Here is a 16,221-nt window from a genome sequence, read left to right as displayed (position 1 = left end):
TATACATTTAAATGATATTGCAATATATTTAAATCAATACTAGAAACCTATAAAAATTGTTTACTCGTTATTAAGGATCCACTTATTACTCAATTTTGATAAAAAATTGTCCCAAACTCTGCTCATGAACTTACATGGGGAGGACTGGAAACAAAAGAGAAACGACATGAGCAAGCGTATCAAGGTAGAAAAGCGAGGAAATACTCAGAGGCACCAGGAGTCAGTCATGGCAACTACGGGAAGGCAGGGCGAGAGTCAAACCACAGAGGCTCTTGAATGCCATGCTAGCAAACAGTGTGACACTTTGTAAACAATGGGAACTACTAAGATTTCTGAGCTGTTACTGATACGATCAAAGCTGGATGAAAGCTATCCTTCAGAGGCCTAATTTAGAATGAAGAGCAGAAAGTGTGGGTGGAAAGACAAGCAGGAGGCATTACAACAGGCTGTGTGAAAACCGAAGAGAGACGATGGGCAGGGCGAGCAAGATGAGGAAACAAGGCTGGGAAAATAACCGGACGTGAGAGCGCAGCAACAGATCCCAAATGGACACGAATCCGCCTACAACAACAAAACTATCGCTTACTTATGAAATCAGTCATACAAAAATATCCAGAAAACAGAGAATAAACATCGTGTGCCCAGCACCCTGGTTCAGAATTAAAACAATAAGTACCCTGATACCCTCCCCCTCATCCACTTCTCTCCCTTCTCAGAAATAACCAGCACTTTGAATTTGATGTTTGCCCTCCTCATGCATTTCTTCCCACTTCTGCTATGCATGTCTGTACCTATAGACATCTGGTATAGTTTTCGAGATTTCTGTAGTTTTATATGAATGTGTCATAGAGCGCATCATTCCGCAAAACACATATTTAATTTAACGTTGTCACAGATTTAGCCTGCGTTCACCTCCGTATATTTCATTTTTAATATGTACTCTCATTTATTCATTCATTCCTGCTCATTTATTAACTCCTGATGATTAGTGATTTAGGTATTTCCTAATTTTGCTATTACTAGCAATATTGCAGGAAACATTTTTCTTAGCGTAAGTGCAACACTTTCTCTAGGAGTTGGCACCTATGAGTGGGATTACTGGGTCCAAGGGAGGTGTATCTTTACTAAATACGGAAAAAACATTACCCAAAATGGTTCTACCAACTGATATTTCCACCAATATTGTATTAAAGTTGCGCTGGTCAAAATCTGGATTGTCTAATTCCGATTTGTGTGAAATGATACTGCATTTTAATTTGCATTTCCATGATAATAGGTGGTATATGTATGCTTTCTGCCCCACTTGTCATGATGCACAGATCATTAATGTTAACATGAATTAATCAATCTTGTCTTTTATCGTTTACTTTTTTTTTCTGGTTTAAGAAAGTCTTCTCTACTTCTGATGAAAAAGTTCTTAGGTTGCATGTAAATTAAGTGAATATAAAAATATAATTTGTTAAAATCAGTGAAGGCAGAGTTATATGAACAATTTAAACAATTCTAAATATTCTTGAAGTAAAACAAGTGATGTATGTCAAAAAGTAACAAGATCAAGAAGCACACAGGTGAGGAAAATATATACAAGTAGGCAAAGTATTACAGGACAGGTTCTATAATGGACCAGACTAACATTTTTAGAAGAGAAAATCTTTATATTACCGCTTAGCAAATCAAAGATTGCAGATTAGAATAACAATGTGAAGTCATTTTTGCCCATAAATTTAGTACAGATAATTACGAACACTCAATACTAATGAGGGTGAGGAGAAACAGTGGCAGCCTCATATACCATCTGTCCTGGTAGAAAATGAACACTTGGGGAAAGCAATCTACCTGTGCACATCATAAGCCTTAAAACATTTCAAACCTTTTATCCCAGTAATTTAAGGAAATAATGGAATACAAGCAGTGATATATGCATAAAATATGATCATCACAGCATTATTTTGGATTATAAAACTGGAAGATCTCAATTTTCAACATCAGTGTGATTAAATAAATTACGACAAATCTATAAAGTGGATTATTATGTAGTCACTAAACTTGAGATTCGCAGAAAATGTTTAATGATAGGTAAACATTTAAGCCACAAAAGGGCAGTTACATACATATACAGTATCACATCAATTATTCAAAATGTACAGAGAAAGGAAACTTACTCAAAGATTTATTTTTCCAAACGTCCAAAGTGCACACATAATACTTTATAACTAGAGAATCAACATTTGAAAATATTTAAATATTAGAAAAAAGAGAACAATGCCTATATTTTATTCCTATAATAAACTAATGCTGCATGTAACTAAGGACATTCAAGTCACACTGAGATATTAGTACTATCTTGTGTATCAGTCTCAAGACTGAACAACACAAAACCTATGAGACAATGAACATAATAAATCATCATATATGTCAGGAATAGTTTAATGAACAGTTATTTCTTTGTTGTTTAAAAGGCAATAAATTATTTTCTGACACTGGATATATAAAGGATTTGGAAGCAGCACTATATATTCTTTTTCTTATTTTTTTTAACAGTCTCACAGCCCTTTCCTTGGCTTTTCTGAGGAGCAAGCTCAGTGACCCAAACTACTCTCCAACCACAGCTTCCCAAACCAGAGAGGAGTGAGTACTTGATCTAAAGGTAGCCCAACCTTCACCTGCCGAAGGCCTAGGACTCCATAGCTTGGGCAAAAGTTGAGACAGGCAGATTAGATTTGTCTGATTTTGGAAAACTAATTAAGCAGTTGAGGCAGTGAGTGGTGTGAGCCTAACTGAGCTTAAAATTCATGAAGTGAGGAAACAAGAAGACTGGACAGAAATCACTGCAGCAATACCGTGCAGCTTCAGAGACAAAGGCACCAGCCTTGGTTCTCGACCCACCAGCTTCCCCCGCCTCACGTTTCCTTTGAGCCATGTGTGTAACCACACCTCCCCTTGGCTAGAGCGAGCTTGAGGAGCATCTCTTCCTGATACGGAAAGAGCCCTCCCTAAAACCAGAAGTGTTCTTCACATACTTAGCATTATTTTCTGTATCTATCAGCACAGATGCCAATTTATTATTATAAGAGAATGATATATAAAAATTAAATATAAAATTAGAGAAACAGATACTTAGAATGGAAGGAAAAGAGTGTGAATATTTTATGCCCAGGAAAGTTACAAAATGTGTCACTGATAAAGTCTCTATTCTGAAGCTGCAACAGTAGATTGCATTAAAATATGAAACAACCTTGGATCTGTATTACATAATCCACTATTAGGAGAAGAAATGTTTTCAGAAGATTACTTTAATAACAGAAATGCTCTGACTGAATGCTTGAATTTTCTAACATTTTTTTATTTTTCTTTAAATAACATTTGCTCACTAATGAATAAAAACATCCACACACACCTAAATATATAAGTAAAAATTTACACACGTCTATGAATTATAAAGCATAAGTCTTGCTGACTGATTCTCCAAAGGTAGCCACTATTAAGAGTCGGTTAAGAGTTTCATATTTTTCAGAATCACTGTTTTTATACTAGTTACTCTTATATTAAAGTTTAAGTTATTTCAGATGTGACTGTGAAAACTACAATAGACCCCATTTCTTGGCTGATAAGTTTTCAGGATATTAGTTCTGAAATATTAAGCATCACCATGTGCACAGTTTAAATTACTGTGCAGCTCATTACTTATTCTTTGCTCTGAACGTTTTTGAATAGCTTTTGGCAAAAAGGAATAAAATTCAACCTGACATACAAAAATACAATCATCCAAAACAAAGTTAAAATGATGTACTACAAAGGCATACCAAGACAAATGGGAGAGAGAAGAAACCCACTTTTTATACTTAAACTTAGAACTGAACAAGCCAAAATAACCATATTGTTTTCATCTAATGGTTATATGCTTAAAGAAAATTTTTTCTACTTTAATTACTATCAGCTTCCCAAAGATTGTTCCATTCCCAGATACCTAGATAATGTAGACCATAGTACTGGCATTCTACAAATATTTGTTGAATGAATGTATGCATGCTTCATAAAAACCAGATGTCACAACTAATGTAAAGTAAGCCCAAGCAGCAAATGATACTACAATGAAAGCAGAAGTTACAGAACATTTATGCTATATTCAATCACAAAATATTTCGTATTTTGTGGGCACTTGTCAGTAAATATTAATGTAAAGGATAGTTTTCTAAGATCAGAATTCCCTTTAAAGGCAATGAAAATTGTTGTATATGTATATAGATTAGGAGAACTGAGATTATATAAAAATAGCATGATGAATTATTTCAAGCCCAATGACTATAAACTTTCTCAGAATTTGCAATCACTTTTTATTTACTTCTGACAAAGGAATTTCATTATGAACATTACCAGATGAAAAAGTTCATAAAATCATTATTATAAGGTCACATTCAACCTAACTGAATAATCATGTCATCAAAAGAAATTTGCTTTAAAAATTCTTGCTAAATACACAGAACGGTCATTATCACTAATTACAGCTTTTGATCACTCTCCAGGAAGCACATGTTTCCATGCAAGATCACATCAAATACTGTTTCTCAAAATGCACTATAAAGCAAGGCTCCAGGTTAACATTAGAAGTTTATATAACACTGTGATAGGTGTTATATATGCATGTGTACATAAATGTGAATGTGTAAAACATAATGAGTGCTTACTTTGTGCAAGACACTGCTTTAAATACATTACTGAAACAGTTATGAGAGCCTTCATGAATGTAGCAAAGATGGAATAAGTCTTGAAAATTGCTCATAAAATGGAAAAAATGGACAAGATCCAGGAGGATCTCTATGACTCCAGGAATTTAGCTTCTTAAAGTATGAACTGGTTTGTGGGCCGTCAGTAAAGGAGTCCCTGAGAGCTTCTGAGAGATGGAGAACCTCAGGCCCCCTCAGACCTACTGAATGAGAACCTGCATTTTAAAAGACTCCAGCTTATCTACGTATATTAAAGTTTAAGAAGAGCTGCTTTAGGAAAGGAAGGTGAGCACATACAGAGCATTAAGAACATACAATGAGGATAATTGTGACAAAAACCTAACTTCAGAGCAGGAATGTAAAGACAACAGAGAATGTAATGCAAGGAATATTCTGAAAAGTATTAATGTGTTTTCTACCTTTTACATTAACGTGAATGGGAGAAGCCACAGACAGGGTGCATTAGTGCTGTACAGACAGAAATGGGTAAGTACAACTGGCTTACTTTCTAGGTATCCCACAGTTTACAGGCAGACACAGGGCAATCAGGTACCTACTAGAAACTCAGAAGGGAGATGATACGGGGGGAGGGAGTCACCACTATCTCCCCTCTTTGTGCCAACGTTTCAGAGGTGCTTGGTATGTCAGAGAAGATGAAGAGATTGCTAAAGGCAGGGGAGCCTATTTGGGATCCTCAGAGAAGGCAGCAAACGCATCTAAGTAGCCTGGTGGAGCAGTGTAGGTAAGCAGAGGGAACACAGAGCCCACCTCTTCCCAGTACCTTGGCACCACTGCAGAATAGATGCAACATATAATTTCCCACATACTTGAGGTGACAGGAAAAGGCAGAGCACTCAAGATAGCTACACACTGGTTCTGCAGCAAAGGGCTGCCCGGGAAAAACAGAGATTGAGAGGTGTGCAGCATCCACGAGAGGCAAAGGAGGGTTAAGACAGTAAGAGAGATGATCCTGATTGTGACCAAAATGAGATACAATGGACCAAAAACGATATTCACACTTAAGCAGTGGGTGCCTACAGACAAGAATCAAGCTGGCCACCAGGAACAAGGGTGTGATGGAAGTCAATGAGGATGCCCAGAACAGTACTGGGAGACCATCCCCACCACACACACACACACACACACACACACACACACACCCATCCTAAACAGAGACCACATTTAAGAAGGGCATGAACAGTTTTGCTTGGATTTTATTAATTTTAATGCTGGGTACGACATGAGAATGTTTACGAACCAGGACACAGGAGTCTTTTAAAGAAGTATGAAGATGGCAGAGAGAATCAGGGTAGATGGAAAGATCCTGGAGGCAAGAGAGGATGAATGAGTAGAGCAAGTGCAGGGGGCGGGCCTTGAATTAAGGAGCACCATCTCATCAGTTCTGAGAGCTTTACTGACCAGCATTAGAACTTTTTAGAAACACAACACATCTCCTACATACATTTCCTGATCTGGTTGCTGATGACATTGATGTGTTCAGTTTGTGAAAACTCAGTGGATCAATTTTAAATTGAATATAAATAAATGTAATTCTTGAATTATATCACCTTAGAAACACCAGTAAGAAGGCAGGTTTTTTCTAACTCCTATTATATTATATTGCTCTTAAGTGCAGTTTACTTAGAGGTTCCATGCCTCTTAAATACCAGGAAAAGCTGTCAAATAAAAGGCATGTGCCCAACGAAGAAAAAATATGTAGATTAGATAAGTAAATTATTGAAAAATATTCTGAACTGTTCCTTAGAAAGGCAAGGTAAACAGAAGGAATTCTAGGTAATTCAAGGCTAAGTCTTAAGGGACTCCTTTGAAAAATTATTAAAAGTCACAAGTACTATCACAGATTCAGTCTTTTGTTGTTTGTATATCAAAGTTACTACCACTTTTCAAGAGATGCTGCTTCTCTCCTAAAAGTAAATTCATGGTCATTCTGGAGTTTTATTAGGAATCTCTTTGAATCATCAGTACAGGGAATTTCAAAAATGTTTTAAAATTTGTAGAAAGTAATCATAAATCCCTCTGAGAAATGGCGCATTCATTTGGATCAACTCAAACAATGTTTCATAATTTACACTAACAGCTTTGTTTTCCAAAAAAAAGTTTGCATAAAATTATTGCATTTATTTAAAATGGGCAATAAAACATAGAGAAAACTACTTTTAAATCACCTGTAAAGTTTTGCAATTACTTAAAATTCACTCCCTATAGAATTCTTAACATAGCACAGATATTTACCTGCTCTATACCCAGTGGGGAGACTGCTAATAGAAATCCAAGTCCCACAAGGAAATTATGGTGGGATCAGAAATTAGTAATTAAGACTGATTTTATATTTCTTGAAGCGTTTGCTATGTAACACATGCTTTGCTAAGAAAAGCCAACAAAAGGATGTCCATGACCATAAATGGATCAAACTGTAAGGAGATAGAAAGGGAGGGCTGACCCCAAAGAGTCTCTGAAGTATTTATAATAACAGCTGGTATTTATTAAGAACTTATGTGCATGTCCTGTTTCTAAGCACGTTAGATGGATTAGCTTACTTTCCCCCCCCAGTACATTACCTGACATTTATTTTAAAAAAACAGGCTTAAAGAACTGGAATAACTTGCCCAGAGTCTCAAGCAAAACATTTTACTGCCAGAGTTCTGGGTCAACTGCCTTTCCCTATCTAGTTTCCTTACAGAGCTAAATAAATCTTCGAGGGATAAAATTCCTTATACATAGTGTAAGAAAGCTAAATTCAAAGATGACATGTATAACTCCTCAACTATAAATTACCGTACAATACAGAGCTTAAGGCCAAACAGAATCGAAAAGTAAGCTCAGAAATACATTAAGGAAATGGACAGATTTATGACCACACTAGTTTCTGAAAGGCATGCTACCTCCACCCTCACTCCACAAGATCAGCAACTAAGACCTCAATCCTAAAGTGCACCTTCCTAGTATCCACGGTAATATCATTTCTTTCCTATTTGCCATTATGAGGGATTATTTTTATGCATATGTTTTATTTCCCTAAGTAGATTATAAATTCTCTTAAAAATGTGGTAATCTACGGCATAACTTGACACCAAAGATATAGAACACACTTCACAAATGCCATCAATGGTAACTCTTTTCATATGAGGAAAAGCAAGACATAAAGAACAGACTATGGTAAGCTTCTGAGCACTATGCTGGCTCCTAAAAGCCAAAGTTACATCATCCCACGTGGCAGATGTGACTGTGAGTATATTTAATGCCTAACTGTATGCATTTTAAAAAATCAATCAAGCCCTGGCCTGTGTGGCTCAGTTGGGTGGAGTACTGTGCCATACACCAAAAGGTGGCAGGTTCAATTCCTGTCAGGGCACATACCCAGGCTACAGGTTTGATCCCCGGTTGGGGTGCATGTGGGAGGCAACCAATCTATGTTTCTCTCTCACATCAATGTTTAAACTCTCTCCCTCCCTTTCTCCCCCCTCTCTAAAATCAATTAAAAATATTTAAAATTTAAAAAAGAAAGCAGTCAAATAACAAGTGAGGTAGCAATACAACAATCCTGTTGAAAACAGTGTCCAGAATATTCAAATGAAAAAAATCACATTTCACCTTACCATTTAATTTACCAAGAGTCACAATATTTTTCTCATCAAGCAGTAAGAATTTGGCCCTGAAATTAATTTCATTTCTTAGAACTGTGTTAGGAATAATGTTGTAGGCTTTAGTTACTCTAACCAGCAAGATATAAGAGAGATAATGGGGATGTGTTGGGTCCAATTTCACTAAAATTACTCAAGGCACAAAGGTTTTCCCTTTAAAGAACTACTAGTCAAAATTAACATTCTATCACTGAAGCTGTCATTAATTTAATCTATATTTATGAAAGGAATACTATGTACCACTCCATTAGGTGATAAACAAGTTGGACAGATTCATGCTCTGATGTTGCCAACCCCATAGACATGCCAGACAATAAAAATGCACATGAGGATTTCAAAATGGTGTAATTATGAAGGGAGAGGAAGGAAGACTAATTTAGACTGGATGATCAGGAAAAACTTCATTGAGGAGGAAGCAAACAAAGAAAAGTCTTATTCTTTCACACCACCTGTCAAGTGAAACATCATGGGTGCAATATGAAGCACCAGAAACTGGTAATTCCGCTCTTACTATGACAGTCACACAAATTACGAAGGATTGAAGAATATAAAAGTACAGTCATTATGTATTCCCTAAAGTTATACATGAGGTATTAGTAAGGATATCTGGAAGTGCAGTGCTTCTGTAACAAACATACAAACTGTAAAAATGGCTTTAGAATTAGGCTGAGGACCGTGATAGAAAACGCCTAGAGAGCCCTGACACACACTCTTAGAGATATAGACATTAGCATCTCTCCTAGTGAGGCTCAGAGGAAGTGAGCAACAGGGTAAACATACTTGATCTTAAAGAATAGCCAAGTTGTTTTGAACAGACAGAATATGGATACATATATGAACTTTAAATGTGCTCCTGGTGAGAACTTGCATGGAAAAAAGGAATATGGGATTAGAAACTAGGGGAAAGAGGATCCTTGTATTCAGTGGCAGCAATCTTAAGTGAATTACATCCTGCAGTTGTGGGGAACAGAACTTCCAAGCTATGAACTTGGATATTTAAATGAGATTTCCAGGAAAACTGTAGATGGTGCAACCTGTTTTTTCTTGCTGGTTTTAGTAAAATGGGAGAGGAAAAAGATTAATTAAGGAAGAACAAAATAAAAGAATTGTGTAATATCACTGTAATTCTACAGGCAAGAAACAGGCTGATATTTAAAATGACTCAGGGACAAACGTGCTACCTTTCATTATAAAGAAAGAATGACTCCCAGGGCGGAGTCCAGGGCCCACAAAGAGGAGCAGATCCACTGAGGATTATCCCAAGCCTTGAAACCTAATGTAGTTTGGAAAGTGCGTGGGACTGATGACTCCTTTTTTTCTTTCTACTTTCTCTCCTTTTGAATAGGAATGTCTATAACTTATGTCCTCTACCAGTCCCACCATTATAGTCTAGAAGCAAATATTGTGTTTTCTAGTTTCATAGGGTCACAGATAAAAAGGAATTTTGTCCCAGTATGGATTATACCCAGAATCTCACCCATAACTGAGTGAAATCATGAGATCTGGATGAGACTTTGCATGTTGACATGATGCTAAATTGAGATTTATGGAGATGTTGAAACACGGTAAATGCATTTTGCATTCTCAGGATAGACATGATCTTTGGGAACCAGAAGGGTAGACTGTGGTTGGCAGAATAATAGCCCCCAAAGATTCCCAGGTGCCAATCCCTGGAACCTGTTACATTAACACGGCAAAAGGAACTTTGCACATGTAATTAGAAATAAGGATCCTGAGATGAGACTGTTATCCTGGGTTATCTGGGTGGGCCCAACGTTATCACAGGTTCCTTATCAGTGAGTGAGGAAGGAGGGAGAGTGAGGCTACATGAGAAAGGCTCCATCAGCCACTGCTGGCTTTGAAGATGCAGAAAGGAGCCATGAGCCAATGAGAGCTCACAGCCTCTAGATAGAGGCTGGAAAAGGCAAAGGAATGGATTCTCCTCTAGAACTCCGGAAGAAAATAAAGCCTTCTGACATCCTGATTTTAACCCTGTGAAACTCATTCTGGACTTTTGGCCTCCAGAAATGTAAAATTAATAAATTTGGCATTGTTTTAAGCCACTAAGTTTATAGTAATGAACATTCATGTTTAAATTATTTTTGCCCTATTTCTGTTAACATTCTTAATTAGTATTTAACAAGTTATGACAGAAAGCAGCCTAAGCACTACAAAATTAGGTGCAACTGACCTTACTTCATATGGCTCAAATGCCATCTGGGATCTGAGCTTTACCAATGTCACACTCGGGGAAGTCACGCATTGGGTAACTGCATTTCAGAACATGTGACCAAGAAATATGTGACCTAGAAATGTGATAAATTCATTCAGGTCCTCCCATGTGAATCTGTGGAATCTTGGATTTTCCAAAGCAGAGAGATGTATAACAAACTAAAAATTAAGACTGTGATTGAAAATTCAATTTTTCTTTCAAAAAATTTAGAGCAATCTTTTTCAGGTTTAAATAATATCTCTCACTAAATCCTATAAGACAGGTATTATATTTCCTAATATCTTCCACCAAAACCTGTAACATACTCATTATAGTTCTTCTCATTGATAAATTTATCAAAACTTGTGCTCTTTATGATGAAAAGAGGCAAAAAAATAAAGATTAGAAAATTAGATTTATCGTAACAAAAAAATGTTTTTTAAGGGATAGCACTCCAACTGTAACAAAGTAGACCTTCCTACAAGAAATATCCACTCTTATTTTTTTTAATCTATCAAATAATGTAATGACTGTTAAAGGTCTTATAAATACAGATAAAATTTCTTAAACCAAACAATTTGTTTTCAGATACCATACACTATTTTGTTCATCAAATACCATTACTACTCCTTTTTTGTTTACATTGTTTGGGCAGTTATTTATTCCCATGGACAATGGAAATGGAAAAGTATAAAGTTAATATTCTAGGTAAATCCTAATCCCACAAAAGATATTAATTTAAAACAATTAAGAAATAATTATGCACATGACAAAGTAAATGGGTTGTTAGGGACATAGGATGACTTACTAAGATTCTGCCCCTGAAGTGCTCACACTAGGGGGGCAAACACACAGGGCATAAGGCTAATAACCAACACTAGGAACCAGAATGGCAATATGCTTAACCATATGCCAACCGTTTCTGTTTGGAGGGGGAGAGTGCCCTGAAGAGTGTAAGGACAGAGGGAAGCCAGGACTAGAAGAAAGTTTTTATTCTGCAAGTAACAGAGAAGTCAACAAACATTTCTGAGCAAGGAATTTGCATGGTGCCTATGGTAGGAACAAGAGCTAGAAGCAAAGACCAGAAGCAGGAAAGCCAACTTGGAATTAATTAGGCTGCCAGAGGCAGAGGAGAACTTGAAGTATAAATGTGAGAATGAAAAACAGAAAATGCAGAAAAATCAACCTTTGTAAAACACACTTTAATACCACCTGTGGCTTCTGTCAAAGTAATTGCTAACTGCTAACACAAGGCAGGTGAGTGAGCAAGAAGCCCATAACCATGTTGAAATACCAGGTCCACTTATTCAAGGAAACAAGCTTTCTGACATCTAAGATCCTGAGCCAATTCCAAGGAAATAGCTAAAGCAATGCAAAATCCAAAAGTTCTGCAATACCAGAATTTCTCAACTAAGGAAGCCATAGGGCAAGTTTAAAGGGAGCAAAAAGGATTAATGATGCAGCTTCTCAAACAGCTGGTTGATGGTAGCAATGGAAAAATATTCACCAAGCAGAATATATCTAATCCCTCATCTCATTTTCACTCCACCTATAATATTTAAACCAAGCTAAAGAAGGAGATAAGGGTGTGGATTTTTATTTGTTTTTGTTGTTGTTAGGATGAGTGGAGTGCAGGGAAGGATAATGAGGTGCAGTGAAAGAGAAAAAACACACCAAAGCTTTAGAGTGAAATAACATACGGAAGAAAAATTAACTCTTATATAATCTAACCCCTTATTTAATAAGTATCCGTATATACAATATAGCCTTATTGAAACAACAGTCTAGGCCTAGTGATACTGCCCTTAGAAGCATGACAAGCTGTAACATCCTCAAAGATATAACAATAAAAACAAGTTTTCCCTGAGACAATTAGCCATATATAATGGAAAGAAAACTCTCCTTATTGAAATAGGTTTAACTTATTTCAGTAGTGTTATTCTAATACCAAAGTCTGAAAACTAAACTTAAACCCAAACCCTGCTAATTCCCTTTAGGTCAACTTATTACACTAGGCCCCTTCTTTTTTAAGGCCTAATTCAATTTTCCTAATAAGGATAGTGAAATGCCTCTGATTTAAAAAACAAAAATTATAACAGACACTCAGTACCAAAATCTTTGCACTAACATTGTGCATCTCATACCTGAATCTTTCAACCCAGATGTCTGAATACACAATACATGTCCTAAGAAAAAATACAATGTAACAAAATATTTAATATACTGTTTTGTTTTTATTTTTAATACACTGTTTTAGATGTACTTTGGAGGCTTTCTGCCTTATATTAAAAAAATCATTTGATGAGAAAAACAAATTAACTGAAGAGGAAGAAGACCTAATGTAAATGGAATTGAAATTGCTTATAGGTTACCTAGAAACCACTCTATATTTTTAGTTGATTCAATTGCTGTGCTTTATAGGGAAGGATTTCGCTGAGCTGCTTACAAGCTTTAAACATAAAAAAAAACACCAAAAACCCAAAGGTCAACACTTCACTGCTACAGTCAAATTAGGGGGGAATATTTTCAAACATTCCAAGAACTAATATTTATGAAATAAGTAAGCCACCATTCTGTTTACAGGAAACCAGGGTGCTGGAATTCTGGGCAAAAAGGGGAGAGTGGGAGTAAGACGGAAGGGAGGGAGGGGACGGGAGGGGAGGGGAGGGGAGGGGAGGGGAGGGGAGGGGACGGAGGGGAAGGGGAGGGGGAAGCGGGAGAGGGAGAGGGAGGGGAAAGCGCTGGGCCAACAAGACAATTCAACAAAAAGATGTAGGGAAAAGCAAAAGACTAAAGCTAGAAAAGATAGCTGAAGGAATTCAGTTACTAAAGATTTTTAAAAATCACTTCAAAATCTTTCTAACATTACTGTTACAGAGGAAATAAATCCCTAATTTCTTTCAAAATCGTGACTCTGCTACAACCTTTCTCATGATTCTCACTATAGTTGGCTGTAGAGATGCAACTTTTGGTTCCACATTACATATTCAACTATATTTAATTGTTAATCTAGAACAGTGGTTCTATGCCAGAGGTTAATTTTTGCCCAGAGGGGACATATGGTGCTATCTGGAGACATTGTCAGGGGTCACAGGTTGAGGGGGCTGATGGTGGCATCTAATGGGGCAGAGGCCAAAGATGCTGCTAAACAAACTACAAAGCACAAGACAGCCTGCAAAACAAAGAATTATCCTGCACAAAATGCCAATAGTGCTAAGGTTGAGAAACACTGATTTCTTCTGAATGCAAGCAAAAACCAACTCCGTGGACCTTCATCCTAGGCATCTCTCTCTAACAGACATCTAATTAAAGTATAAAACTACACCAGAGGACTCATTTTCAGTGAAACGTGGTGGATGGATGGCGCAAACAAAAACCAACAGTACACTGAAACAGTATTTATCAGAGCTGGAGAGCAGAAATGCAGAAAAACAACTTTTCAATCCTTTTGTTTCCTTTTTGTGTCAAGCACATTCAAGTCATAAAAGGAGCACGTACATGTTTCCACATCAAGGTGTTTCTCTTCTATGCTCAATTCACTAAAAATATGCTGACCTTGGCAAAATAAAATATTTCTCATTAATGTAAAAACTTTGGTAAACAGTATTAACTGACAAACATTTACGTTGGGGGCGAGGGTAAAGAAGGACACTCAGGTCTTTAAAATTCAAAGTTATTTCACAGTTTGCTTGCAAAATGACTCAGATCATTATTACTTTTAGTCATGCCAAGTTTGCTGCTTCTAAGACTATAAGTAAAGAAGAAGAAAAACACCCTTTTTCCTGCAGTCGTTAAACCAAAGAAATAGCTTACTGAAAACAGGTTTGTGGAATATTTTTTATTATAACCTAAAAATAAAAGCAATCTCTGGGAGTACAAATGATTCTGAGAAATCTTTCACCTACTGGGTGTGGGGGAAAAACAAGCAAACAAAAGAAAGCCCTAACTCAGATGTATCCCGCAGTCAAAACCCTCGCTTACTCTTTTTATGTTATCTCCCTTGAAACAACCGGAAAAGACCTCCACACTGCGTTTCCCCAGAACGGTATCAAGAACAAATAACAGCCTCGGCGCTGTACCTGGCAAATCTCATTCATCACAAACCCGGCCGCGGAGGGGAACCCAGCTGTCCAGCGAGGCCCTTCCGTGCCTTCACATGGGCTTTCACTGCTCGAGCATCTTACTGGAGCCAACGTTTCCCAACTTTGGAGGTTTCCACGGCCCCACAGTAATAAAAATCAAGCATCCAGCGTAGCCGACTTCCTTACGCGGACACAACCAGGTAAATACAATCAGCGCTCCTTTAACACTGAGTCGCCATAGGAAGTTAAAAGGAAAGATGCACGTCAATCCCAGGGGGCCCCACAAATGGTGCACTGATTTCACAAACGTGGCACTCTCGACATGGGGACACCACCACCGCGACACCGACACCTTGTAAGAAGGCGTTCGGGGTGGAGGGTGGAGGGCCTTTTATTTTCTTGTCACGAATTCCTTTCCATCTTTATAAAGCTGAGCTAACTTCAAAGGAAAGGGGCTCCTCCTGATCGGCTCCCCGCGGGGTCCTCACCGAGGGACCCGAGTCAAGTGAAGCTCCGGCCCCGCCGCCGGCGCGTTCTCACCCGCCGACGAGGGCGGGGACGACCGGCAGAGGGGCACCCGCCCCGGCTCCGCGCGGCACCGGACCAGCCCTCGCTCGGAAGCCATCCCGACCCGCCTGCGGCCGCTGCGCGCGTCCCCCGCGGGTCTCCGCACGCCGAGCGGCCCGGGCGCCCCCCGCGCCCGCACCGCGGCCCGACCCCGGCTCCCCGCCCGCCCCCCGCCCGGCCCGGCCCCTCACCGAGCAGCAGCAGCTTGACCTCGCGCGCCGCCTTCTCGCCATCCTCGCGGAGGTTCCGGTCTATCATCTTACTCCGCTCCACCGCCGCCTTGTCCTCGGCGCTCAGCGTACAGCCCATTGTGCCCGGAGCGAGAGCTCGCCGCCGCTCCCTCCAAGTCCGCCGCGCTGTCTCGAAACACAGGTGAATTTTACGCCTGGGCGCGGGCGCTCGAAGCCCTCGCGTCGCCGGCCACACCACCCCCACCCACCTCCTGAACGGAAAGAGGAAGGCGAAGGAGCGAGCGGCGCCGCGCGGCTCTCCCCACGGCCGGGCTCCGCGCCGCCGTGCCCGAGCGCCCGAAAGTCCGCGGCTCCGAGGCTCTGGGAACAGCAACTGCCGCCCTCTCGCCCACCCGCGGCCGCGCAGCAGCCTCCAGGAGCCCGGGGAGCTCGGCGTCCGCGCGCCGCCGCGGCCCCGCCTCCGCCCGCCCCTCCCGCGCCGCGGGACCACTCCCAGAGCGCGCGCCCGCGCACGTGCCCTCGGACAGCTCCCTCTCCGCCCCGCGCGCGCCCGCGCCGCCGCTGACCTCGGAGCCACGCAGCCCGCGAGGACCCGCCACTCCCGCAACGCCCTTTGGCAGCGCCCCCGGAGCCCCAAACTGGCCAGCGAGCTCCCCTTTCCGGCTCCCTGCGCGGGAGTGGGATAATTTCCTGCCCTTTTCTCACACCCAGGTATCTGTGCGGACCTGCCTGCCCCGTTGGGGTGCGGGTGGGAGAGTTGCCAAAGTTGGGAGCCGGTCCTGG

The 16,221-nt window shown here is 39.8% G+C and overlaps 1 protein-coding gene across 1 annotated transcript in view; it reads right to left on the bottom strand.

Annotated features, from left to right (window-relative positions):
* GNAI1 (G protein subunit alpha i1) overlaps positions 1-15,893 on the bottom strand; it is a 77,928-nt gene extending 62,035 nt beyond the window's left edge. Inside the window, exons 1-2 of the mRNA XM_081146432.1 lie at positions 15,687-15,893; positions 15,439-15,603 (exon numbers count right to left, since the gene is read on the bottom strand). Coding sequence (XP_081002558.1) covers positions 15,439-15,556 — 118 coding nt within the window. The 5' untranslated portion in view covers positions 15,557-15,603; positions 15,687-15,893. The remainder of the gene's footprint in view (positions 1-15,438; positions 15,604-15,686) is intronic.
* Between the last annotated feature and the right edge of the window lie 328 nt (positions 15,894-16,221).

This window comes from Miniopterus schreibersii (assembly GCF_964146895.1).
Source record: "Miniopterus schreibersii genome assembly, chromosome: 9".
Taxonomy (NCBI): domain Eukaryota; kingdom Metazoa; phylum Chordata; class Mammalia; order Chiroptera; family Miniopteridae; genus Miniopterus; species Miniopterus schreibersii.
The sequence above is the reverse complement of the archived record's forward strand: the minus strand, read 5'-3'. Positions and strand labels throughout refer to the sequence as shown.